At 35.9% G+C, this 27,699-nt stretch overlaps 1 protein-coding gene across 2 annotated transcripts; it reads left to right on the top strand.

The window, feature by feature from the left end:
* Nucleotides 1-1,340: 1,340 nt before the first annotated feature.
* LOC102588082 (uncharacterized) lies at nucleotides 1,341-23,022 on the top strand. Of its 2 annotated transcripts, none has more exons than XM_015312392.1 (16): nucleotides 1,341-1,859; nucleotides 3,266-5,947; nucleotides 8,232-8,646; nucleotides 10,616-10,844; nucleotides 12,458-12,622; nucleotides 13,266-13,538; nucleotides 13,658-13,903; nucleotides 15,411-15,803; nucleotides 15,897-17,285; nucleotides 17,410-17,466; nucleotides 18,826-19,230; nucleotides 19,567-19,790; nucleotides 20,963-21,096; nucleotides 21,531-21,782; nucleotides 21,884-22,062; nucleotides 22,164-23,022. In XM_015312392.1, exons 1-16 carry the CDS (start codon nucleotides 1,457-1,459, stop codon nucleotides 22,263-22,265), a joined length of 7,548 nt encoding a protein of 2,515 aa, XP_015167878.1. In that variant the 5' UTR covers nucleotides 1,341-1,456; the 3' UTR covers nucleotides 22,266-23,022. The 2 variants fall into 2 exon arrangements, with proteins under 2 accessions (XP_015167878.1, XP_015167882.1); XM_015312396.1 differs by having other exon boundaries at nucleotides 1,761-1,859; nucleotides 3,286-5,947.
* The last annotated feature ends 4,677 nt before the right edge of the window (nucleotides 23,023-27,699 follow it).

Genomic DNA, 27,699 nt, shown 5'->3' with positions numbered 1-27,699 from the left:
TCTCGAAGGCTTCAGGCTTAGAAGCAAATGAGGATAAGAACCCTGTCTATTTTGGGGTGTGCCACAAAATATACAATAGAGAATACTAATTATGTTGGGCTTTGTACAAAACATACTACCTATAAGATACATTGGGGTACCTCTTACTTCCAATGGAACATCTATTGTTCAATTCCAAAGGTTGATTGAAAAGATTATGGCAAAGGTTTAGAGTTGGACATCAAGATTCCTATCCTATGCAGATAGGGTTCAAGTAATCAAAAACGTGCTTTTTTCAATTCATTTTTTTGGACCTAAAATATTTGTTATGCCAAAGAAGATAATCAAGTGTATAGAATCCATCTGCAAAAAAATTATTTGGTCTGGAGGAGCTGATACTTCCAGGAAACCACTGACTGCCTGGGAAACATTGTGATGGCCCAAAGTTGCTGGAGGGCTGAATTTCCTAGATATTGCCACATGGAACAAGACAGTTGTATGTAAATTGTTGTGGAGTCTTAGCAAGAAAAAAAGATAAGAATATGAATTCAATGGGTGCATATATATTATGGTAAGAATGAGTCACTATGGGAGACACAACAGAAGCAAGCATTGTGGATGGTTCAGAAGATTCTCAAAGCTAAAAAGTACTATAAGGAGGTATGATGAGATGAATAGGAGATCTTGAAGTGGCCAATCTTCTTTGTAAAGAAGATGTATATGAGGATGAGAGGGGAGTTTCCGAAAGTAGATTGGAGAAGATTAACATGCAATAATGCAGCACCACCAAGGTGGACCTTCATACTATATTTGGCCCTAAATGAGAGACTACAAACTAGAGAAAGACTAGCTGCTTGGTGAATAGTGGATGACTCGAGATGTATATTGTGCAGCTCAAGGATGGATAGTAGTGAGCATCTGTTCTTTGTGTGCGGGTATTCTGCAACATTATGGAGGAAGATCTTGCAATGAATGTACATAGACAAACATATACTAGGATGGAAAAAGGAAATAACATGAACACTGAGGCATTTTAAAGGAAAACATACATTAGCAAAAGTATTTCGAATGGCTCTAATAGCAAGTATTTATGCAGTGTGGAAGGAGAGAAACAATAGAATATCAGCTAGTATTCTTATACAAAATTTTGTCCAGAAAATTCACATTAGAGGAAGTAGGAAGGCAAAAGTAATTAGTGCTTTGAGTAGTCTAGATTACTACCCATAGCTAGTTTGAATGTTTTGAATGATATGATCTGCAAGGCTGGGGCTGTCCACATTTTGTTTGTACTTGCATGGCTCTTTGGTAATAATATTACTTAACAAAAAAAAAAAAAAAGACTCAATTGATCTATCCAAAAAACCTTGGGCACCCAATATAACTTATTTTAAAGCTCGTCTACAAATCACTCTTAAGGCGAAGCTAAATCTGGTAAGACTTCATACGGGAACACCTCCGTTCTCTCAAATTCTCTACAATGGAGAGTCACAAAATCAGTTGCTGTAATACAGCGGACGACGTCGTTTCGAAGTTACCACTTCAGCTGATTAAATCGGAGATAATTCCTCCGGCACCGAACCGATCAAAATCTCCTTCCGAATTCGAGCCAGCAATTGACTGGCAGCCGAACTTCGCTGGCTACTCATGGATCGCCTATGGTGCCTCGTCTCTCCTCGTCATACGTCAATTCCCTAACCCTCTATCACAAACTGAGACTGTAATCGGCACAGTTTTTCAGCAGGTTCTCGAACTGTCAATTGATGGCACTGGCACTGTTTCCGCCGTAGCTTGGTCCCCCGTGACGCCTTCTTCTGGAGACCTCGCTGCCGCACTCGATAACTGCATTGGATTGTTCTCTTACAACTCTGATGCTTCTCATAGTAAGTTTTAATTTTCTGATCTCACTCTCAAATGTGTACACTAGTCTCATTGATTACTTTGCTACACTTCATTTGTTAACTAAAGAATATAGAGGAACAACCATTGTGAAATAGGATCTCCGGATCAAGCAATATGAGTGATACATTTATACATGAGTGTGCATGTTACGAGAATGTCTTTGATATTTTTCACAACAAGAGCAATTGTGTTGGGTTCTGTGTCATCTTGAGGCAATTTAATTACCTTTATTATGGCCCTTGGGACTTGTATAGAACAATGGTGAGTAAAATTCATTAACTACGTCTCATTCACAAATTGCTTAGGATCTGCTTGCTGAAATCTTTGATTTCATTCTGCTTATTTGGGTCTATTTCATTCCAATACTAAATTATTTGTCTTTAAGTCTAATTAGGAGTTCCCGAGAATCAGAGATTAAAGCTGGATGAAAATCTATGCCTAATAAAATGGCTCGGAAGGATGTCAAACTTGGTGAAAGCATGTTTTTTCTTAAAGAACTTTTTCCCCCCTTTTGGTAGGTTACATAGTGAGAGCGTGTTTCATCTAAATGAAGTTGGCAAATGAAAAGGATTACCTTAGTTGGATCCTATGCGCTAAACCAAAAAACAAATTGTTTAGGTGGTAATCCAGTTTTGAATGGGTATGAATATGGAGCTCTAATCACTTGTTTCATCATTAATTACTACTATTGGTCAATTGGATCTTATGTGTCTCTCTCCCCCTTCCTCCCTTCCCTCTTAGATGTATAAATTTATTTACTCATAGTCAGGTTCTTTTTATTGGAGCCAGACATCAACGCTAGTACTAAAAAACAAATTGTTTAGGTGGTGATCCAGTTTTGAATGGGTATGAATATGGAACTCTAATCACTTGCTTTATCATTAATTACTACTATTGGTCAATTGGATCGTATGTGTCTCTCTCCCGCTTCCTCCCTTCCCTCTTAGATGTATAAATTTATTTACTCATAGTCAGGTTCTTTTTATTGGAGCCAGACATCAACGCTAGTACTAAAAAACAAATTGTTTAGGTGGTGATCCAGTTTTGAATGGGTATGAATATGGAACTCTAATCACTTGCTTTATCATTAATTACTACTATTGGTCAATTGGATCGTATGTGTCTCTCTCCCGCTTCCTCCCTTCCCTCTTAGATGTATAAATTTATTTACTCATAGTCAGGTTCTTTTTATTGGAGCCAGACATCAACGCTAGTACTAAAAAACAAATTGTTTAGGTGGTGATCCAGTTTTGAATGGGTATGAATATGGAACTCTAATCACTTGCTTTATCATTAATTACTACTATTGGTCAATTGGATCGTATGTGTCTCTCTCCCGCTTCCTCCCTTCCCTCTTAGATGTATAAATTTATTTACTCATAGTCAGGTTCTTTTTATTGGAGCCAGACATCAACGCTAGTACAATCCACAAAAGTGGACTCAATCACTTGGACGGGGTCAGGCGATGGGATAATTTCAGGTGGCATTGAATTGATCTTATGGAGAAAGAAGGAGAGGTCATGGGAAATAGCTTGGAGATTTAAAGCAGAACTGCCTCAGACTCTAATTTCTGCTACTTGGTCAATTGAAGGACCTTTTGCTGCTGCACCTCCATATAGATTGCACTTTGAAGGTTCGGGTTCCCATATCCATGCAGGAAACAAATGTGTTTTGGTAGGTCAAATAGATGCAGATTCCAGACATTTAGAAGCTATGCTACCACACCCGTTACCTGTTTCTATGATTCAGTGGAGACCATCTACAGTTACACATTCAACTAGAGATGGCAGATATTCAAGCAGGTTGGTGTTATTAACATGCTGCCTAGATGGAGCTACAAGGCTCTGGACTGAGATTGATGATGGGAGGGTTAGAAAAGTTGGCAAGGATGGTAATGAACACAAAATGAATAAATTCTCTTTTCGTGTTATCGCTGTAGTTGAGGTAAACCAAGCATTAAATGGAAGGCTGGGCTTGGATGTATCTGTAAGATGGGCAACAGATATTAATGGTATAATAACTGTTAATGGTGAGGCTGTGTCTTATGCTTCACCAGATGAACATCAACATGGCAATGCTAGTAGGTGTGAATGGCTAGTTGCTGTAGGTCCCCAAACAACACTGACTTTTTGGGCCATTCATTGTCTCGATGATTTTTCTCCCCTGAGAGCCCCAAGGGTGACATTGTGGAAAAGAAAAGAGTTGAACAGTCCTAAAGAGATGCCAAGGGGATTGCTCTTAAATAAAGTCTTTATCATGAGAAATCAGGTCTTTGGTCCACCAACAGTATGTTCTTTTATTAATCTATTACCGAGTAACTATCTAGCCTGGATGCAATTTTATTCCTCAAAATTCCCCAGTGGTGCAAAGGTATCTTCAGAACTGATTAGCACCGAAGATTCGACTCCAAATAAATGTCAGAGTGAATGTTTGTTATCATTATGTGCAACGGGAATTTCAACTATGGACAGTCACAGCAATAAAATTCTGCAGGTAGCAGTTCATCCTTGTTTATCAGAGTTGGAAATTGCTTCCTCTTTGGACACTGATGGAAAGCTCCTTTTTTGGTTGTTTTCTTCTGCTTCAAATACTATTTTGGGCCTCCCAACTTTGAGTCCATCTTGGAAACTTTTTGGGAAAGGTGCTACTGCACTCCCTCAACCCAAGTATACAAGCTTAAGCTGGGCTCCCACTCTGTTAAGTGAAGAACGAATTCTCGTCATTGGGCATGCAGATGGAATAGATTTCTTATTAGTCAAGGCTTTGAAAGCTGAAGAATTGGAAATGGTTTGTCACAAAATATGTACAATACCACTTACTGCTGGAAGTCAAGAAGAGGGGCCGGATAGCGTCTTCTCAATTCCTTTGCCTGCCACTTGTAACAAAACCTTCATTTCCAATAGCTTTTTGCTGCTAGCTGTGTGGAAGAAAGGCTTTCAGGCTTTATCGTGGAAAATTTACCTTCATCACTATGATTTGTCTGGAAGTCGCTGTGGGTGCAGTTTTGACAGTACAAACACCTTCCAGGACAATATATGGAAGTTTGAGAGTAGTTATTCTGGTAAGGTGTACCTTGTTTCTGTTGAACCTTGTTCATCAGCTTTTCCAGACCCTCATCACCATAATAAAATTTCAAGTTCTGCTGTGATCTGTCCCACAAACTCTGGATTCAGTGAAGAGATTTTTGCTAATAATTTATATAGCAACTACTTTGCTTATCATATGGTTACTGGTTGTGTTGATGGTAGTTTGCAATTATGGAGAAGTGTTCCTGCTGTGAGCTCAAATTCTCAATGGGATCTTGTTGGTACGGTTGCTTTGCATCAAGACCCTATTTCGGCGGTATCTGCAAGTGTCTGTGGCCGAAAGATTGCAACTGTATCGAAAGAAGGTCCATTAAGTGCTTCTACTACTATTCATATATGGGAATGTGTGCGTGTTGAGGGTACTGGCAGCTTTATACTAGAAGACACTTTGTATTTTGACGGTGACGTTGTCGCTTCAAATTGGTTGACTATTGGGAATGGTCAGTTTTTACTTGGTGTTTGCTCAAGAGATAAGTTGCATGTGTATGCTCAAAAGAGATGTGGGGGTCAGTGCAATTTGGAACCGGAAAGATCATTAGAAGGCAACATTTGGTTGTGTCTTGCAACAAGTCATACCAATCCAACCATTCAGGACTTCTTTTGGGGACCTAAAACCATGATAGTGGTTGTTCATGACGAATACATTTCTGTATTTAGCAAGTTCTCATATTTTATGGACAAGAAACTTATGCCCCAGCTTGGTGCAGAAGTTTGCGGGGAGAGTTCCATCTGTCAGTATGGTTCTAATAAAGTGCCAGTATTTTATGGTCATGAAAATTGTGACAATGCACAGCGTCAGTCTGATTTTCCGTTGAATATGGAAGTGGTGAATGAGACTTCACTGTTTAGTAGTATGACAAAATCTAAAGAAGGCTCTACTTCTGTTAAAAATGGGATTTGGAGCATTTTAGAGATAGCAGAACTTGTAGGAGGATCTCTTCCTCTTGTTCACCCGGAAGCATTTCTTGTTAACTTACTTTCAGGTACTTATGAATTGTTTGTTGCTCTTTTTGCTTCCCCCCCATCCCAAACTCAAATACCCAAGCGCCATCTTCTTCTTCATCGATACATCTTAAATATATTGTTTGTTGCTCTTTCCGCTTCCCCCCCATCCCAAACTCAAATACCCAAGCGCCATCTTCTTCTTCATCGATACATCTTAAATATGATATGGGCGAACCATTTGTTGTGTTTACGAATTCGTTGTGCATCAGAGGAACTATTTTGTGGTTGGCTGCTTTAAGGAACTGACATGTGCATCTAGGAAGTAGATGCTGTTGTATCTGAGCTTCTAGACCAAACAATAAGCAGCTTCTTGACAACTAAAACTGAAGTACACTCTTTACTTTTTAGTTAGTAAAGCCAAACATTTCTTGTAGCATACAGATTAAATGAAGTTCTCCAATGTTAATTAATTAGTTTATCGATATGTATTTAAGGTTGTGAATCCTTGTCTCTTCATTAGAAATCATTTTGTAATACTCATGCACATTTTGACCAAGGATCTTATTGTTTATCTTATCAGGCTTTCCTTTTCGTTTTTGAAATAGGTAACAAATTTCCTTGGCCTGCTTGCCTTACAAATGAGCACGTCTATCGGTCTATTCGTCCTTTTAAGTCTTTTTCTTTGATAATATCCTATGTACTCTTTTTGAAAACCAAATATCTTTGTTTTAGATGTTCTTAACTGAGGGTTGAAGTACTATTGAAAGTTTATGTAAGTAATGACAATTGTCTTTCATTTTAAAGTTAAAAGCTTGTTCTTGACTGTACTTCAAGAAATAATTTGCTTTGGAACAAAAATTTGGGAGGAAAAAAAAGGGGTAAAGATGCATTTTATAGTTGGTTTTGGTTTAAAACTAGTAAATGTATCGATGTATCATCCTTACAAGGAGAAGAAGTCACTTGATTGAGCTCACTAGGAATAAATAAACTAGGAGGAGAAATTTAATATAATGTTGTTAGGTTTTAGTACGTAATATTTGTGGCTCTCTTGATGTGGGAAGATCAGAATTTCTTAATTTATATCTCATTCTTATCTTTTCTTGTTCTTCTATTGTAAGATTTGTGACAGCATTCAGCAGCAACTCTACTTTAGTTTGGGCAACTGGTTTCCATCTTTCCCACTGCCAATGTCCAGTCTTGTGAAGGAAAAAAGCTCTTCAATAAGAAATAGATTGTGCATTTTAATTTTATTCGTGGTCTTCTTTTTCAATTCTTAGGCTTTCCTAGTGAAATCACGATGGCAATATTCAGTATTGTGAATTTAAATCAAAGCTGGCTGCCTGGCTCATTTAAACATTAAACTTTGTGAGGACTTTTGAGTTGTGGCTACTTGGTTAGTCAGCTTAAACTGAGTAGATTTTTCCATCCATAAACAATTATGCGCTTGAGGAAGCCAGGAATGCCCACAACTAAATCAAGTGCATACTGCTGCCAAAATTAATAGATTTTTGTAGAGCTGTTTGACCTAGGAAAGTTCTCTTTACTTTCTAAATTTGTTCGTATTTGGAGTACTTTGGAGATCCCAACAACAGTAGCAGATTGGATGTTCTTCATAGAGAATCTCATTTTTGTGTTGGATTCTCTACTTTTTGTATCTGCTTTGTAAGCTGAGGATTGCTTCATTATATCAATGAAATTGCCTGTTCATTTCAAAGAAGTTCCTTCCATCTTAGAAGAAGAGGTGGCAGGTTTTCCATGTTATCAAAATGGCAAGTGCTAAAGGGCATTGCTGACGTTGTTTGTTGAAGAAGATTGCACTTAAGGCTTGTTTGGTTTCCCATATAAGAAATGTCGGTGAAAACTCTGGATTACTAATATATGCCATGAACCAATGACACATAAAGTTCTTTAAAAGTAGAAAGCAATTGTGCTCATTTACTCCTGGAGATGTAGATTCTGAAGCACTTGCTCTCAGGAAACATTTGTATGATTACAAAGTCGGGGAAACTTTTATCTCTTCTGACTACATCATTTGCCTGTTCTGGATTTTGTTCTCTGTTTGTTATTACTCATGGAGTGCTATTTTCTTTTAAATCCTCACCTCTGTTGGTCACAATGACTATTTTATTGTATCGTTCTTTTTCAGTTTTATGTTAACTACTTGCCTGAAAATACAGCCAGATTTGTCTGCCATGAGAAGATTGTTGCCAATTTGTATGTCATGTAAATGTTGCCATCATGAAATCCCAGTCATTCTATTGGACTTAATATACTTGCTAGTCTGAGTTTGACCTCACAGTTGTGTGTTCCAAATATGTTTAGGTAATTGGAAACGTTCATATGTGGCTCTGCAGTGTCTCAGTAAACATGTTACTTCTACAAAGTTATCGGTGAAAATATGCTGCCTTCGTGCCTTCAGTGGTTTAATATTTCCCATTTCATTGTCAAACTATCTGGAAGGAAATGTCTTGTTAAGTTCTGGTGAGAAGTCATTTCAATGGGGTGGACCTTCAGATTCCTCAAGCTGGGGATATGCTGCATCTGATAATGCGCTCTCTATCTCATCAACAAGATCTGAAATAACCGACTTTATTGAAGCCGTTGATAAACTTCAGAAATTTGCAACTATATCTGCCACTGAAATGATGCAAATTCGTGCTGCTATTCATCTTCTAGATGAAGTTAGCAATATGCAGTCCACTTCTGCTTATAATAGCCTTGATGGACCTGGTCGTAGGTAAGTCTATGCTAGAAACCTAGAATACATAATCTTCCATTCCGTGTGAACGTATTGGTATGAAAAGTTTGTAAAGGCTCATACATTTTTTTTATGATCAATCTTCTCCTTGTATTCCATATTTTCTTCTGTATATTTATGCTATGATATCAACTAGAGAAGTGTAGCTTTTGGCGAACATGCACAAATATTTCAAGTTTTTCCTTGAGATATATATGCTTAAAGTTTCAATGATGCTATGTCCTGCTTTCCTACTGTTGGGATGGAGTTTGCAAAAGCTGTAAATGGGTGATATATGTGGATAAAAATCCAATTGTTCTGCTACACGTCAATATTCCCTGATATATCCAAGACTTTTTGTGGGTATTACTCTGCTTCATGGTTGTGGGGACAATTTTGGGTACAATTTCAGGGAACGATGATTATACTCAGTTTTGTTTTTTGTGTCATGTCATGGCAGTAGTACAAGATGGGCTATTCTCATGTATGGGTTCAACTTAGTTGTACCCTGACAATCTCAGTGCTACCTGGTAGATAATTCGTGATGATCTAATTTACCAACTAGAGTAATGAACATCCTAATGTTCGTGTGCATATAGCTCAACTCATAGAGTTGACATTATTTTCATGAATGCGTTATCTTCTATTAATTCCAATATTTGGTAGGAGTACTTTTGGTTTGGTCAGAGACTTCTATGTCAATATAGGGGTAAATGTGAGATTCAGTGAACCTCTAGTTTTAGAGGACACCTAATGATTTAGTATTAGAATGGAATGGAAATGGGTACCTGAAGAAATGGAGAAAAGACGTTGAAGGATTAAAATATCTTGTCTCGTCCATTTTCTTCTCAAGAGACAGATAAAAAAGGAGATATCGGCAAGATAGAGCATTCATTCGTGTCTCTCCTTACTAAAGAACATAAATTTGAACATTTTGATGAGAACGAAATAAAAGGTCTCCTATTGCCTTGCATCAGGTTGAATGAATTCAACAAATTAAAATTTGACAATATTTTTAGAGGGGAATGGATTCAACAGATTCATGTAGCCGATTCAAAAAGTTTGCTAATGAGGCCTAGTTGATTGATTGAATACTGACTTTATCTCGACTAAGGTTAAAGTTAGATAGCATGTTTTTATTTTACTGTGAGGTTTTTCTTCTCAATTGCACTGGTTACTCTAAATATTGTTCACATTGTCCTGTCTCCCTTCTTTAACCAGTTTTCTTCAGATTATTTCTTTATGCAAGCATAAACACGCCCTCAGTCTCTCTCTCTCTCTCACACACAAACAGTGTTATCATTTGCCTTCTCCAATGTATCCATTCATTATTCACCCAATCATTCTTGCAGTGATGGTTCTTTCCTTCGTGGAATTATGTATAATTATAAAAACAGCTTTTTATGTAAGATTGGAGCACAATTGTTCCTCTTTTCAGCTTTAATACAAAGAGGAAAAAGTAGCAGATGATCTTAGGTATTCTTGTACCATGCTTCCTTTCAAACTTCCCATCAGCCAGTTGATGTCTAACTCTTTTTCTCTTTGGTGTTTTTACTAATGATTTTGATTTCTTGCCCATAAAGATTAAGTTTGTCAAAACCAAATGTTCAAACTTCAAAGTTCAAACACTAAGGCTTTATCAAAAAAACTAAATGGAATTCAAATTCTTCTCTTCTTAGTGTGTGCAGTGATATCTTTAAATCTTTTATATCAATATTCAAATAATTTGATGTGATTGTAGGGTCTCTATTTTTCGCATACTCCGTGTATCCGGAGATTTCCCCAATATCAATAAAATAGTGACTCTTCTCTCATGGTCATTTTTTATTCATTATCAGACAAATAATTTTTTCCCCTATCTTGCACAGTAAATGAGAGGACATGGAGTCATGCAAATTTTTTTATCTTCAGTTATAGTTGCTTCTAATTGAGTTATCAATTGTTGATGCTACTCATCTTTTCTTCATAGGTTTTGGGTTTCAGTGAGGATTCAGCAGCTATATTTTGTTCAAAGATTTGGCAGACTGCCATCAGAAGGTGAGCTGGTTGTGAACTCGGGACTGATTGGATGGGCTTTCCACTCTGATTGCCAAGAGAATTTGTTTGATTCTCTTTTATCTAAGCAACCATCTTGGCAAGAGATGCGTGATATGGGTGTTGGACTATGGTATACAAGTGTGGCACAACTGCGATTGAAGGTATTTGTTTTCATTAAGATAATGAATTCAGTTGTAGCATAACTAGTGAGGTTGTCCAGTGATGTGCGGACTTCATTTCTTACCTAGAGGTTGGGAATTCGCATCACCCAGGGACCAAAGGCGGAAGGTGCAACTATTGACTCCTGGATGGGATGGGGATGGGGGCTAGGAATGTAGGATTAGCCATATAAAAAAAAATCAGCTGGATCTTCTTATAGTTGTTCTTTTTGGGAGGTGCAGTGCAGTTCTTATAGAAATAAACAATTCCACATCATCAACATGACTACGTGAAATAGACTCCCAATATTTAGTTTTTGGGACTAACATATTGATGCTGTCCAAGTACATTGCTCTACATTTCTTAATGTTCCTTCCTTTCTCAAACTAGTCAGCTCAATTTTCTTTCCTTCCTCTTTTGCTGGTCAAGAATGAGAGTTTCGAAAATTAGAATCTTCTTTCTAGTGTTTATCATTTGCTTTTCCATGTTCCTTCCTACTTCATTAAGCACACCATCCTTTACCTTCTTCATCAATTATTAATGTTAGAAAAATAGTGAAGGTCTGTCATCAATATCTTTTTGATATTGTACCAAGAAGGTACCAAAATAAGTACAAAAATCTGGACTTGTTTAACACTAAAAATAACTTATCAAATGAAGAATAAAACTTGCTTAACACTACGGAATAAGGGAGTTCAACGAATCTAAGGTATCTGTTGTGATAAAGATCTGTCATGAATTTTTATATATCTCTGAATTCTGCATAAATTCAGCTTCTTTTTGGTTCATTATTATGAACTGTTTGGTGAAATGGTTGGTTTATTCCAACACAGTTAATGTGGTTACATCACTTGAGTTTTTTTTAAATGAATATATTTTGAGCTATAGCTTCTCCTGAAATATGAATGATCTTCTAGTTTGCCATTTTTGTTCCCTTTTTTGTGATTAGGGTTAACCCTAGTTGTTGTGTCTAATTAGTGAAGAGGTTGTAGAGTTCAGATTCTCTTACTCTTTTTTCTATTCAACCATAATGGAGAAGAGTCCTTTTCTTGTTAACTTTTATTATTTATCATGTACCAAGGAACTCTTATCCTTAAATATTTTGATTAATTTTGTCCCAGGGCTTTGATCTAGTGTAAAAGCGCAACACATGATGTGTGAGTTATCCGCATGTCACAAGTCCAAACTCTGCTGGTACATTAGTATAGAAGGGTAGTACATTGCTGGATGTGTGGTGGGTGCACTCCTGCCTGTGGTGAACCAACTTTAATATATAAGTGGAAAAGGATAATGTGGCAGGCCAATTATCCACCAAGTTTCATTGCGAGAACCAAAGGATTTTTCTGTAATCAAAAAACAAAAAAGGGCTATCTTTATTTAGTTTCACAATTTTGTTCCTTAACCATAATTCATTGCGGCAGTTTAAGTTAACGTACTGTTAGGACCTATAGTAGAATGTTATCTCAAAAGCTCCACGTTAAACTACAGCTACTCCTATGCTCTTTCCTCTGAAAGGGATGAAAGAATTGGGAAGACCTAATGTCTTATATTGTTAGCTATCATTTTCCCCTCTGTAGTTTGGATAGCAACTTTGACATGGGTGGGTTTTCTGCAGATGGAAAAGCTGGCAAGACAACAGTATTTAAAGAATAAAGATCCCAAGGCATGTGCACTTCTTTATATTGCTTTAAATAGACTTCAAGTATTGGCGGGCCTTTTTAAGATTAGCAAAGATGAGAAAGATAAGCCATTGGTGGCATTTCTTTCACGCAATTTTCAGGTATTATTAAACATATGCTACTTTATTTGTATGCCTGGTACAAATATTTTCAAAGAATTATTCCTGAGTTTCTCCAATTCTTTTATGCATGAGTTTTAACCATTTATGTTGAATCTTTTCTTAAATTTTCTTTTTCACAAGTGCTAAAATTGGGTAAGTATTGTTACAGAGTTTTGATGAATTTATAGTTATCATTTGATCTTGTGTAATGTCTTTTTGTGGCTTACATTAGAAGTATTTGTATTAAAATGGTAAAGCAAATGTAATAACCTTTTCTTTTTGGGTGCCAAGGGGGAGAGGTTCTAAATGAAGTGACTTTATCTCAACTTTATGATTCTTGTGCCTTCTCTTAAATTTACGTATCTTTTGCCTTCTCATGTATACGTCTTATAGTTCGTCTTTTACACAATTCAAATTGGTGGTTTCTTGAGTACTCTTAAAGGTCTTAACTCTTAACAGCTGAAGAGCAATACATATTTTTTGTTAGTTCATTTGCAGTTGCGTTTACCTAAATCTGTTTTGAAATGTTAAGTCCTGTGAAACACTCTAATTTTAATTTTGTTTGTAATGAAACTTTGTTTTCTTCTTGTGGGGCCAATACTCAACGTTTAGTTGCTTAGAAATTTACTGATTCCCTTGTTAGGAAGATAAAAATAAGGCTGCTGCTCTAAAGAATGCCTACGTCTTACTGGGGAAACATCAGTTGGAGCTCGCGATTGCTTTCTTTTTGCTTGGAGGAGATACAACGTCTGCTGTTACTGTTTGTGCAAAGAATCTTGAGGATGAGCAGCTTGCTCTTGTTATTTGTCGTCTTGTTGACGGTTATGGTGGAACATTAGAGCGATGTCTTATTTCGAAAATCCTCCTCCCGTCTGCTCTTGCAAAAGTTGACTACTGGCTTGCAAGTGTTCTAGAGGTATTCAGCAAGAAATCTAGTGTAGTTTTCGATAAAGTGATGCTTTGAATTCTAAGGGATTGTGCTTGTAGATCTTGTTCCCTTGTTTATATATTTATTTTAAGTTCTGTTATTTGCAGTGGATGTTGGGGGAGTATTCACAGGCTTATCTTAGAATGCTTGCTTACCCAACGGGGTCTTTGAATAGTAAATGTATATTTTCATCACGTCAACCTGCCTTCTTAGATCCAAATATTGGAGACTTTTGTCTAATGTTAGCAGCCAAGACTACCATGAAGAATGCTATTGGGGAGCAAAATGCTGCTTCCTTGAGTAGATGGGCAATCTTGATGAGGGTCACTGCCTTAAGCAGATGCGGACTGCCTGTAAGTTCATCTATTTTTTTTGTTTTTCCTAAAGTTTGGGGATTCACAAGCTTCCTTATTTTTTAGATTCTCTTCAAGGATTCTGAGATCGTAGATTTTTATATCCCTCTTTGAGATCTAGAATGCAGAGTTGATCTAACTTTGGTTCAATCCAAAATTCTTGTTCAGGTCATGATTAGGTGAAACATCTTCTTGATAAATCATTCTGCTATTTGATTTTTAAAAACATTTTCAAGAAACTGACTTAAATAATTGGAGGTCGTAATTCATTTTCTGCCATACTCTTTTCACTACTACTCTATATAACGTGTTTTACCAATATGTAAGCATGCTTTCGCTCTTTGCTACACATAAATATCTCCAAACACCGACCAATGCCCTAACCTCATACTCTGATTGTCACATTGGAGCATGGTTCCACTCGCGTTAATGTGGGTGGTGTGGAGGGAGAGAAATAGGAGAGAATTTGAGGGGGTAAACTCAAGATTTTCTCAGTTGAGGAGTAGCCTCCGATCACTTATTTTCTTTTGGTGCACCCATAGATTCCCAGATGTATAGAAGATTGGATGGAGTTTGTAGACAATCATTTCTTTGTATAGATTCTCTACCCTTTGGTATACCCCTTGTAATTCGGCCAGATTTTTTCCCCATGTTTATGAGTGAAAATGTGTTTACTTGATAAAAAAAAGCTGTCACATTTCACCATCTTCGAGTTCCCTTGAACTACTTGGAAGTGATTTTGTTGTAAAGCATTCTCTTATAATAGATCCATCACAATATTTCTCTTAAATAACAAAATTGGTTAAGGTCCCTTTCCAATGTAACTTGAGTTTTGGCGAATTTGTTGGCCTAGAGTAGTTCTCTTTTTCAAGTCCATACATAGCTTATAGTATTCATGTATATAATATATGAATTATTAACATATTAGATATTTTAGAACTTAAAACAAAACACATTAGATATGTATAAAATGATTCTCTATTCACAGCCCAAATCTAGATCATCTTTTGCATGTCAAGTACTGCTTGGAAAAAACTTGGTTTTGAAATCAGGGCTGATCTAATTTATCTATCACAGATTTAAAAAAAACCTTGACTTTAATATTTGTAATGCAAAAATTTGATAATGTGCTAAATCCTACTGAAAGCAGATTAAGTTCCGAAATGCCACGCCAGGGTGATGGTAGGTGGCCTACCACCAATGGCAACACTATTTGCTGATTAGTGTTTGAATTGTAACTGCTGCCATCTTTCAACTGATGTGACTGTTTGGCATCAAAATCCAAACACGTTGACTTCTATGTTACCTTTTCTCCTCCAAGTCCAGTTTATCTAGGGCTTTCTCCTCCCATATTCCTTAAAAGAGACAGTATACCTTAATGTTATTGCATGTCAGGTTACCCTCTCAACCAGCCTGTCCATGTGGATATGGGTGTACTCTTATATGTTCATTTCAATTAGACATTTTTGTAGGAGGACTGATGGTATTTATTCCTTTTCTCTGTAAGCTTGAAGCTTTGGAATGCCTTTCATCTTCTGTGAGCGTCACTGGTGATTCAAATCGACGAAGTGTGCCTGATAATGTGGACTCTGGATGCCTGCATGAATTGTTGAGTGCAATGCTAAATGAAACTTCATCAAACTGGCTATCACTGGATGTGGCTTTTCAGATAGATTCACATATGAGATCAGACTTGTCTATGCAATACATGTCTAAGATGTTAAAAAGACATCCAAGTTGGGTAGACAATGATATGACATGTCTTCAGGAACAAATGTGTACTGTATCTGAGAATCAAGAATACAAGCTTTTAATTGAAGCTTTTCAAGATGAATTGATGACTACAATTGCGTCCTTTCAACTGAAGTTCTCCTTAATTCCTCTACATCTTATTTACTCGGTATCTACTTATTCATGGAACAAATGTTATGTTTGCAGTTTTTGTTTCGCGAGGACTGATTGTCAGATTTTTTTCCTTTTTGCCCCTGTACAGATCTTCTTGTCGTTTTGCAACCATGGTTTGGCGTATATAGGATGCCACTTGTTGTGTGACTACATAAATAAATATCTGTCAAGTGAGCAAGGCGGTGGACTTGATGGTTGCTCATTGTATCCTTGCCTCCCAGAGCTATTTCTCAAAGTATCTGGAGAACTATTTTATATTTTTGCAAGATACATCATTATGTGTAGCATGGACTGTATCTACTTGAAGTCATTCACCTTTAGGAGTGATAGAGCTGATGAAAACATCTATTGTGCCATTCCGGAGCTGTACAAGAAGAGATTATGTTGGTCATTCTGGTGTATTAGAGCCATGATGCAGTTCTCGTCTGTTTCTTGTACAGAAAATTTTGTAGGGACACATTTTACTGTCCTTGATTTGTCAGAGTATCTTTTACTGTTTGCATCTGCCTGGGTACAAAGGAATTTTAGTGATCTTATCCTGATTGTGAAACCTCTCTTGATGACAAAATTTTTTGACGAGACAGACATAAAGGACATACAGAAACTTCTTCGTGAGTCTCTCGGAATGATGACTTCTGATTTACCTAATCATGCTGCTGGATCTTCTGTTCAGAACAAGAATCTAATGCCACAAGCGCAATTTGGGGATGTCATATTGTCAGTTCCAGAGGAGAGATGGCATGTCATGGTTGCTTCCTTTTGGGGATGTGTATTTAGTCTTTTAAAACCCAAGTTAAATCAGTTATGCCCGGAACTTGAAGAAAGCGGTTTGTTTCTACCTCCAGGCAGACATCCCAGTATATCTACTTCATCAATTCTCCTAAATGGCAACAATGTCTCAACCCATAATGAGATGGTTCCAGGACTTCTGGCTAAGATACTAAAGGTCACATGCGCTCACATCTCTTCTTATTGTGTGAATCAGTTTGCATCTGTCCTGCTGGAGAGCATAGATACAGGTGCAACTGCACTTTTCTGTTCTGAAGACTATCAGTCCCAACATAAAGCGCCATATACTAAACTTAGTCATAGCAACAATGATCTGGATAAGGTGACTGGTGAAGATGAATTATCATCATTTGAGGCGTTATGGGATCTTTGTTCTGAGCTTAAGAAAGTTAATCAGGATTTTGTGCTTCAAGACCAGAAATGTTTACAGCATACCTTGCACAAGTCCTTTAAAGGATGGAGTGAAATGTACCCCAGCATTGTCAGAGAGTGTGAAGTTGATGAAACTTATGACAGAGAAGAAAGGCTTGGTAGTCCTAGTAGCGCAGCTGGATCTCCTCTTGCTTGTTTGTCGCCAAATAATCATCCTTTTCAAAGTTTTGGGGTAAAGGATACTCACCATACAAAGAAGGTTTTGCCATTCCGTAGTCCGATAGAGATATATAAAAGAAATGGAGAACTTTTGGAGGTAATTCTTCTCCTAAACCTGTGTATTATTTTGCAAATTTCTAATTCTTAGAGATTACAGGTAAATTTAATGGCAGATTTTCTTTCATGAAGCTAACAATTGCAATACCCCTATATTTGAGCAGGCTTTGTGCATCAACTCCATTGATCAACATGAAGCTGCTCTTGCTAGCAATCGGAAGGTTAGATAGTGCTTGTGGGTCTTCTTTAGCTGTCTGTTTCCTTATGCATCTGAATTTGATGTTTTACTAGTGTTTGGGGTGCATTTGATACCTCATTTTGGTTGTGAAAAATCAATGTGTTAAGGGTGTGTTTGGTATGCACCAATTTTTCCATGTTTGGTTGGTAAAAATTTTTGGAAAACATTTTCTCTAGGTTACTAGTTTCTTAAAAATGAGGAAATGACTTCCCTAATTGAAGTTGGAAAACAAGTCCCATAAGTGATATTTCACTCATTCCCATCCCCCAACACACCCCCATAGCCTCCCCGCCCCACCTTACCCCACACCCATCTCTGATAGTATTTCCCTAGATTTTATATAAATGCTTTTGGAATAGTATTTTCTGCTTTACCAAACACTTGAAAATAAGAAAACCACTCATTTTCTTATTTTCAAGGAAAAATATTTCCTTCCTACCAAAAACAACCTAAAATTCAGCTCAGTGTCATTCTTCAAAAACACTGACTTGAAATACACAAGTAAAGCGGAATAACAAAATATTCTCTGTTGTCCTATGAAAAGCGATTGGTTAGGCGTTAGGGTGGAGGATAGCTTTCCATATAATTCGGTTTGGATTCCTAAAGTGCCGAGGAAGATGTGTTTCTTCACTTGGTTAGCTGCTAGGAGGGTGTTACTGGCGACGAAAAATCTCATGAAACGAAAGGTTGTATGCATAAGTTGGTGTTTTCTTTGTAAGGAGGGAGGTGAGGACTTGATCATATTTTGTTCTATTGTAAGTTGGCATCGAGGTTATGTTGTGGGATATCTTTAGATTATTTGGCGTTTCTTGGGTAATGCAAAGATTTTTGGAGTTAATGTTCTGTTGGAAGAGTGAACCTAGGAGAAGAAGGCATAAGTCTTGGAATCTTACTCCTTTCGCCTTGATGTGGGTCATTTGGAGAGAGAGAAATAAGAGAGCTTTCCCCTCGTTTTCTCTGACTACCTTTTGTTTCTTCTTTACTTCCTTTTTATACTTCTCTGAAATGCGATACTTGAGGCGAGGGTCTTTCGGAAACACTCTCTACCTCCACGAGGTAGGGGTAAGCTATGTTGCTCGGACTCTTCAAAAGTGTTGATGGGTGCGTGTCATATCCTCCAAAATTACACTATTTTTGAAGGATCCGACATAGGTATGACAACATTTTTGGAGAGTCCGAAAACATAGGGGGTAAGGTCTGTGTACACTCGGCGCATACCATAAAGTAAATTTGTTTGTATTTTATTTGTTTCGCATCTTATATTTCCCATTAGTTGTCTATATTTGTAAAATCAATGTCATCTTTTCCTGATTTGAACTCAATTTACTTTTATTCGATTCAGGGTTTATTATTCTTCAAATGGGAAGATGGACTTCCTTGTGGAAATAAAGCTGACAATGTCTGGGCAGAGGCTGACTGGCCACATAATGGTTGGGCGGGATCCGAGTCTACACCAATTCCCACTTGCGTCTCTCCTGGAGTGGGTCTGGGGAGTAAGAAGGGTACACACCTCGGGTTAGGTGGAGCAACTGTTGGGACAGGTTTTTTGGCAAGACCTACATTTGGGCTTCCAGGTTATGCCTATACGGGTGGATCCAGTCTTGGCTGGGGGGTTCAAGAAGATTTTGATGATTTTCTTGACCCTCCTGCCACAGTAGAAAATGTTCGGACAAGGGCATTCTCAACTCACCCTTCAAGGCCTTTTTTCTTGGTTGGATCAAGCAATACACACATATATTTATGGGAGGTAAAAAATTACAATCAATAGATTAGTTAGATCTTTTTTGCAGTTGCAACAGCAAGGGCTAATTTGCACTTTGAATAAATTTGGCTCCTAAAAGGAATGTGATAAAATACCTGTGAATTAGTTAGTATTAGCTAAGAAACACACTCCGTACCAGATCTTCACACAGTGGCACGTTATGTGTCGCCAATTTGTGTTTCCATTGTTTCTTTTATTGTTCATAGTCCATGTCCTTTTTATAGTTATTGGCCTGAAATTGAGAACTTGTTTATTCATTACATACTTGTCATTGTTCGTTTCTGAAGACTTGGTACTGAGAATAATTTATGGTGTCTGTAGTTTGGCAAAGATAGAGCTACTGCTACATATGGAGTGCTTCCCGCTGCAAATGTCCCTCCCCCATATGCTCTTGCCTCGGTATCTGCCGTGAAGTTTGATCATTGTGGTCACAGATTTGTCTCTGCTGCATCAGATGGTACTGTGTGCACGTGGCAGCTTGAAGTAGGAGGGAGGAGTAATGTTCGGCCAACAGAATCATCTCTTTGCTTTAATAATTATACATCGTAAGTACCCAAATTGTGTAACTTTATATTAGGTGGGAACTGAGTATTAGGACCTCTTCAAAATTATACCCAAGCTGAAATGTTAGATCAATGGATATGATTTCTTTCACTTTACTGCCTCGTCACTCCCTACTAACATTCAGTGGATATAACACTCTCTTTTCTTTAATTGCCATCCAACATAAGCACCCAAAATTGTGTGAATTTCCTGGTTAAGTATTATAATACAGTGAAATTGAATATTAGTATCTCCTCAAAATTGTCTCCAAGCTGAAATGTTACATTATTTGAGGAAAAGGTTTCTTATTTCTTTGGGTGCCTCTCCTCTACCTAACTACCACCACGGAACCCTGAGAATATGCTATGCTGTCTTTGGAGGGGGATGAGGGGCTGCAAGTGTTTGACATTATTTCCCTTTTTTCCCTTACTTGGTTTGGTCATGTCTTGTGTCAACTTACAAAAGCACTCATTTGGTTCATATGTGTGAAAGTACAATGAGTGAAGGTCTTATTACGGGACGAGATAGACCTAAATCACAGGAAAGGAAGTTGTTTTGATAGATCTACAATTTCTTGGAATCAACAGATTTTGCTAAAGATATGATGCAATGGGAGAAAAAAAGTCCTTATAGGTGATCTACTAGTTGGGAATAGGTTTTAGTCTTGTTAGTGCATTGATTTTGAACATATTGCTTTTCTAGGAATATTGACTTTTTCGTACATTTAAATGCTAGTAAAAATATAGAGAACTTTCAATAGTATTATTACTATTATTATTGCTATTGTTACTAACATTTATATATATATAAAACTTATTTTTAACTTCTATATTTATTTGGTAATGATGATGACAGTTGAGCACTTGAACTTAAGCGAAGAGACATGGTCAGTGAGGATTCATATAGGATACCCCAGCTTGTTTGGGACTTGGGCATAGTATTTGTTGAACTTGCTCTTTCATTGTGTCATTAGTAACCCCCACACGGACACCGGTGATAATCAGTTCCATCTAGCAACTTTGTGTCTGATTTGAAAGATAAAACAGTCACACATATCTTCTTCCTTGTTTCTGTTCTCCTACTTTCATCCTTGATATGTGGTGGCTAAGTATGTGCTATAATCTCAATCTTGTGCTTTCTTAAAGCTTGCTATACCCTAATGTAATGGCTGCAGGGATGTCACATATGTTACTTCGAGTGGTTCAATCATAGCTGCCGCAGGGTATAGCTCCAGTGGCGTTAATGTTGTCATATGGGACACACTTGCTCCACCAGCAACGTCTCGGGCCTCAATAATGTGTCACGAAGGTTGGTTCCCTTGACATTTTTCCTTTCTGTCGATAAATAGGATAGTTTCTAATATTATTTCCAGCAAAAAGGCAAAATGCAGAGATAAGATGTCAATTATTCTTAACATATCAGTGTCATGGTGACAACAAAAAGAAAAGGCTCTTGTTTAGAAAACGGGTGACTTTATGAGAAGAAAACATGTGAGTTTACTTGTATAAGGATTATTGGTGGAGTTTGGAGGAGGGAGATGGGTATTTTCATCTATAAAGAGCTAATAAGCTGACTCGTAGTGAACTTCATCTTCTTGGCATGGACATATGTATAAGCCACTTAAAATCTACTTGTAGTGAGTTTGTCTTCAGAACATAAGCAAACCCTGGATAATGGGTTTACTCCGTTAGCCGTAATAAGCTTTTAACTAGCTAAGATTATTGTTTCTCTGCACTTTCCAGGAGGTGCACGCTCTCTTGCAGTGTTTGATAATGATTTAGGAAGTGGTTCTATCTCTCCACTCATTGTAACGGGTGGGAAAGGTGGTGATGTTGGACTTCATGACTTCCGATATATAGCTACTGGAAAGACAAAAAGACAGAAGCATACAGAAATTGGTGACCATGGTGTGAATTCCATGGTTGACACGCAGAAGAAAACCGGTGATCAGAATCGTCATGGGATGCTCTGGTATATACCAAAGGCTCATGCAGGTACTGAAACAATTTTACATGATTGTGGCTGAAAATGCTGTAGAAAGTTGATTGGCAGTACATAATGAGATCTTTCTCTAATTCTGCATTGTATTGTGAAGGGAGTGTTACCAAAATATCTACCATACCACATACCAGCTTTTTCTTGACGGGAAGTAAAGATGGAGATGTAAAACTTTGGGATGCCAAGAGTGCAAAACTAGTATTTCATTGGCCAAAATTGCATGAAAGGCACACCTTCTTGCAGCCAAGCTCCCGTGGCTTTGGTGGTGTGGTTCAGGTAACCTCATTGATCAGATGTGTAAATAGTTGGAAGAAAAATTACTGATTTCTTGAGCCTTCACGATAAACTAAAGAGATTCTTTTTTCCTCTATTTTCAGGCAGGTGTTACAGATATTCAAATTGTTTCTCATGGTTTTCTTACTTGTGGTGGAGATGGTACTGTAAAACTTGTGAAGCTCAATGATCATTTAGGGCTGTGAACAAGTCATGGATTAGTGGCACAAAGAACTGTTTGTTGCATGAAGGTGTTGTCTGCAGTGGTCTCGTTTGTAATTTTCTTTGGGATCCACTTCTATAAGCTCTAATAGAGTTGGTGCCTTGACTTGACAATGGAAGGATAGCCTAGTGATAAAGACCATCTCAACCTCTAACCATAAGGTGGTGCTTTGGGTCTCCAAGGGAACAAAGTGGAAAAGGGCCATTGCTGGACTCCTGGATAGAGAGGGGGTTCTTTCGGGTGGAAGGTTACATTTTGGAAAAGAAAAAAAAGTTGGTACTTGACTTGTATTGAAAATTTGTTATTGGTGCATTACCAGCTTATTGTGGTCTAAAATCTGACCATGCACTGCTGCTGAGGCTGTTTCTGTGTGAGAATATGTATGCTATTAGCTGAATGGTTTGAGCAATTACTTGCACTGATATATTAAAAGACTACTTCCCAGGGGCCTATAGCACGAACGAACAAAACCGATTTACTACTGAAGGCGAGTTAAACAAGATAACATAGCAGGGAAGAGTATGGCTCAGTCTTTCAGTTGTCAAACTGATGGGAGAGATATATCTGTCGCTTTTGTATTATATATCAATCAGGGTTTAGTGTGAATTGCCAAAATAGCAACAGGGATTCATGCAGTTCATTTCCACAGTTAATTCTTATACCCTCTCTAGCTGTAAACATTGTCAAATTGCTAATATGTGAATTTGCTGACTAACTAAAAATACAATTAATTCGTTCTGTTTTGCTGACAAAGAATTTTTATTTCTTTTACCCGGAATAACTTTTGTGCTAAAAGAACATGACAAAATGGTCAGTCAGTTTCCAATTGACTAGCGGCAAATGAGACAAATTGCGTAGAGTCACGCACTAGCTTTTGTCTTCCTTTTTTTTTTTTTGTTATTCAAACCAAAATTAAAAAGCTCGCAGACCATATTATAAATTATATAGCCGATATGATTTTATAACACTATTTCCCTTTTGTAGCAGCAATATATGGCTTAATCCTTGTAAAATATCTTATTCAAGTCAGCATATAGGAAAGTGGAACTTGTCAACCGGAAATTAAACACTTAACCAGAAAAGTCTAATTGTGTAATCATGAGGCTTAATCAATCACCAATAAGATAGTGGCTGATTAATCCCAAGTTAGAAGAAGGTGAGGCACTACCTAACTTGGAAAGGACACGTAGATAGAGAACAATTTATTCCATTTTTATTTGTTGCGCTTTTCAAAGTCAATTTGACTAAATTTTAAAGTTAAATTAGATTTCATTAATTCGATATTTAAAAAAAAAAATAGATATTCAAAAACTATACGAAAAGTGCTATAAATTTTAAATTTTTTGCATATCAATATAATGAAAATATACAACATAAAATGTTAATCAAAATTTTTATAATTTAACTCTAAAAAAAAGCTATGACAATTAAAGTGGACGGAGGTAGTAGGTGAATAAAGCACAAACTTTCTTCCACGTAACATCTATGTAGCTTTCTCTTTGCTGATTCCTATTTTTGAAGTACAACCAGTATAGTACAAGTTTCCATAAGTTATGATGAACCCATGCGTTTATCTACATCCTCTAATTGTCTCAATTGATACTAATTCAAGTTTTTGCACCAAATTTATATGCTCTTGCGGCTCATTTAATAAAAAATTGTGAGAGTATTTTTATTTATGATTTAACTTTATTTGACATAAATTTAGAAAATTTTGCTTTTATTTTTTCATGAGTTAAAAATTAAGTTTTCTGGTATATAAGTATCTAATTCGTTCGACATAACTTTAAAAGACTTGTGTGTGTAGTATAAGTTTGTATGAATTAAATAAACGAAAAAGGGCCTAAAATACCCTTAAACTATTAGAAATGGTATAAAATTACCCTCCATCCACCTATTAGTCCTAAAATACCCTTGTTGTCTACCTTTAGGTCCTATATTGCCCTTTATTTTTTAACGGTCCCCAATTTAAACCCAATTAATAAATTCATTAATGACGTGTCAATTTTCTATTGGCGACGTGACAATTTTCTATTGGTCAGATTTTAAATAACCTAAATTAATTTAAAAACCCACCCATTCCCAAATTAGACCCGCCCCAAATTCATTTAACCCATCTTTTATCATCGTCTTCCTCACAGCAAAATGGCAAATCATAGAGCATAAAAGCTACAACCTTTTCTTTTTCTTATTTTCATCCCACCTACATTCTTTGAAAAATAAATAAAACCTAGATAATTTACATAAAGGAGATTATGAAATTTCTTGAGCAAATTTTTGAGTAGAATCTATCTAATGAATCCAAAATAAAGTAATCCAAAAGATTTAGTTTCATTCTCATCAAATATAAGTGGGCAATGGTGATGAGAATTTCGTGTCATCGATTGAATTTGATTTTCTGTTTATTTATGCAATCGTTGCCCAAAAATACAGAATACATACCACTTTCTTAGACTTCCAAAACAAGTAACTAAGATCTGAGCAATGTGCTTGATTAAATAGTTAGAGGTAAACAACAAAACTATATAACAATATTGTTATCTGAAAAAGCTAAAGTCGAAACTCCCATTTCACAGCATATACAGAGTCTACCATAAATTAGAGTTCCTCCAGACTAGCATAAAAAGAAAATGAAAGAACTCAAAACTTGTTTCAACATCTTTATGATCAACCAATGTTTGTATCATCACCATATTTAACAACAGTAACCTTTACAAAATGATCAAGTTATGCACATCTCTTATCAAATATCTTTTTAGATGTTCAAACTCAAGGTCAGGATTCAATTCAAAAAAGCCTGTGAGGAAGATGGGTTTAATGAACTTGGGGTGGGTAGACTTTAATTGAGGATGAAGAAAAAGAAGAAGAAGGGAATTGAGAAGCATACTTCAGCCTCGTTGAAGACTTGGTAGTTGTCCTTCAGGCTCGTTGTTGAAGACGCTGCAGGTGAGAAAAAAGTACCGCCTTTTTTCTTCTCATATATTTTAGTGAAATTTTAGGTATTTTGAGGTAAAAAATATGGGATAAAAGTATAAAAGTTAAAAGTTTGGGGCTGTTGAGAAAAGAATTTTTAATTTCATTAATATTAATTATATATTTGTCACTTCTACCTAATATTTAAAACTTGGAGGACTCCTACCTAATTAACAAACTACTTTGTCACTTTTAATACACTATCCCCGTCACGCCATTAATGAATTTATTAATTGGGTTTAACTTGGGACCGTTAAAAATAAAGGGCAATATAGGACCTAAAGGTAGACAGCAAGGGTATTTTAGGACTAATAGGTGGATGGAGGGTAATTTTATACCATTTCTTATAGTTCAAGGGTATTTTAGGCCCTTTTCCGTTAAATTAAATTATGACTCTTACAATATAATTTTTGTGAGTTTTAAAAACTAAACACATGCCAACATAAGTTTCTTAGGAATTAAGTTGCAAAACTTGTTGTTTCTTTTAAAATATAGCTTATGTTATATTATAATACAAAAAATATAAATTTATGCCGAGCGAAAAGTTATCTCTTATTTCAATGTCAAAGGTAATTTCAACAACTTAAAATATCAAATTTTTAAAATTTGGTTTGAAGTTGGAGATGATCTTATTTGTTACTTAATGTTGAAGGATAAAAATTTACGATCATAAATTTGAGGAATAAAAATGAAAAACTTTCACAAAATTAAGGCATTTGTCTGAATGACCCAAATTAATTAAGAAGAAACTGTCTTTTTATTTATTTATGATGAAGCGTATATTATTTCGAATCTGAATTTTTTTTAAAAGTATATGCGATAGATTAAAACATAGGATAAAAATTATGTTAACTTTATCAAGATAGTCGTATATAGTGTAAAAAAATGGAAGTAGATGATTCGTATTATTTTATCTTAAATAATTCATAGCTGAGACTTAGTTTGAACGAAGAACTAAAATACGTATATGATGTGAATTGTTGAAGTATTTAAAGGACAAAAAGATTCTTGATTTCGTTTGAAATTGTTAATTATTAATTCTTCCTAGGAAAAGCCGGGAGATGGAGTAGTTGAAGTTTGGTCTCTCCAAATTAATAATGTAATCAAGGAGTTAATTGAAGCCTAATCCTGAAAGTGATACAAGGAAATTAGAAGCTCTTTCTCCTTTTTATTCAATCTTACATTATTTTTGTGTGGAGAAAAGTAAATTATATTACTTATTAAACCTTTCGTCTGGACGCTAGGGAGTGTGATGGAATAAATCATTTCTAGTAGGTGTTTGATTATAAAATTTAAAGGTCAAACTTGAGGTTCTTATTTGAAAGTGTTTGTTTATGAAATATGAAATAAAAGTTTAACAGTATGTGATAATTTGAAATTTTAAGTTCACTAAAAAGTAGGATTTTAAATTTTGGGTTATAATATTTTTAAAATTTTAATTTTACAAAAATAAATAAATTATCCTCAACATGAACATATTATTGATACCATGGGAGAGGATTATATTAAGTAAGTACTAGTTACAATTATTATTGTTTTATTAGATTGGTAGAACTTGGTAAAATTATGTGTATTAACTTTGCGGTATATATCATTTAATTTGTGTATTTATTTATAAATAAATAAAAATATAAAACTATATATTTTGTTAACACGGCAACCTGAGATTCTTTTTTAAGACATTGTTTAAGAACTATGATTTTGTTTAAAGGTAAAATTATAAGAATTGAGAAAGTCTTTTACAGGAAAAAGTACAAGTGTATAACTTATTGAGATTCAAAATATATGTTTAATAAAATTTCTATTTCAGATCAACCTGATTTAAATCATGATTAAATTTTTTAATTAGAGATTTTAAATTTAATTCTAACAAAGAAAAAATTTAAATTCTTTTTCTTTGTTAATAATTTTTAGATAATATAAATTTAAATTAATCGTACCACATCATATTTCTGGATACCAATCGATGATCAAAGAGGAAAGAAGTAAAGAAGAAAAAATTGCTCCTTTGGTCATGAAGAGATCATTCTTCTACAATTCTCTTTCTTTGAAAAGAAAACCCCACATTTGAAAATAACAGATTGCTTGTAACATGAGATCCCTTTGTAGAGTCATTTTCAATAATATTTTATATGTATATGTGTAGGTAAATTATCATAATCCTAAAAATATCTCTAAGCAAAAAATAATTCCACCAATGCCCTGCAAATTAAAGCCAAATATATATATAGTGATAGTACTAAAAAGGAAAAAAATTTAGTAGATCCCAATTATTAGACAACCTGGTCCCTTTAGTCATCACTGCTTGGACCCACCATTCCCTATCATAATCTTCTACTTATCTATTCATCCAGTCAGCAACATCTTTCTATAATTAATACTATTGCTTTTTTTCCTAATTATAAAATTATAATATATTCTTTCCTTCCACTAATATAACACTA

The sequence above is a fragment of the Solanum tuberosum genome, unplaced genomic scaffold, assembly GCF_000226075.1.
Source record: "Solanum tuberosum cultivar DM 1-3 516 R44 unplaced genomic scaffold, SolTub_3.0 scf00010, whole genome shotgun sequence".
In the NCBI taxonomy this organism is placed as follows: Eukaryota; Viridiplantae; Streptophyta; class Magnoliopsida; order Solanales; family Solanaceae; genus Solanum; species Solanum tuberosum.
The sequence above is the reverse complement of the archived record's forward strand: the minus strand, read 5'-3'. Positions and strand labels throughout refer to the sequence as shown.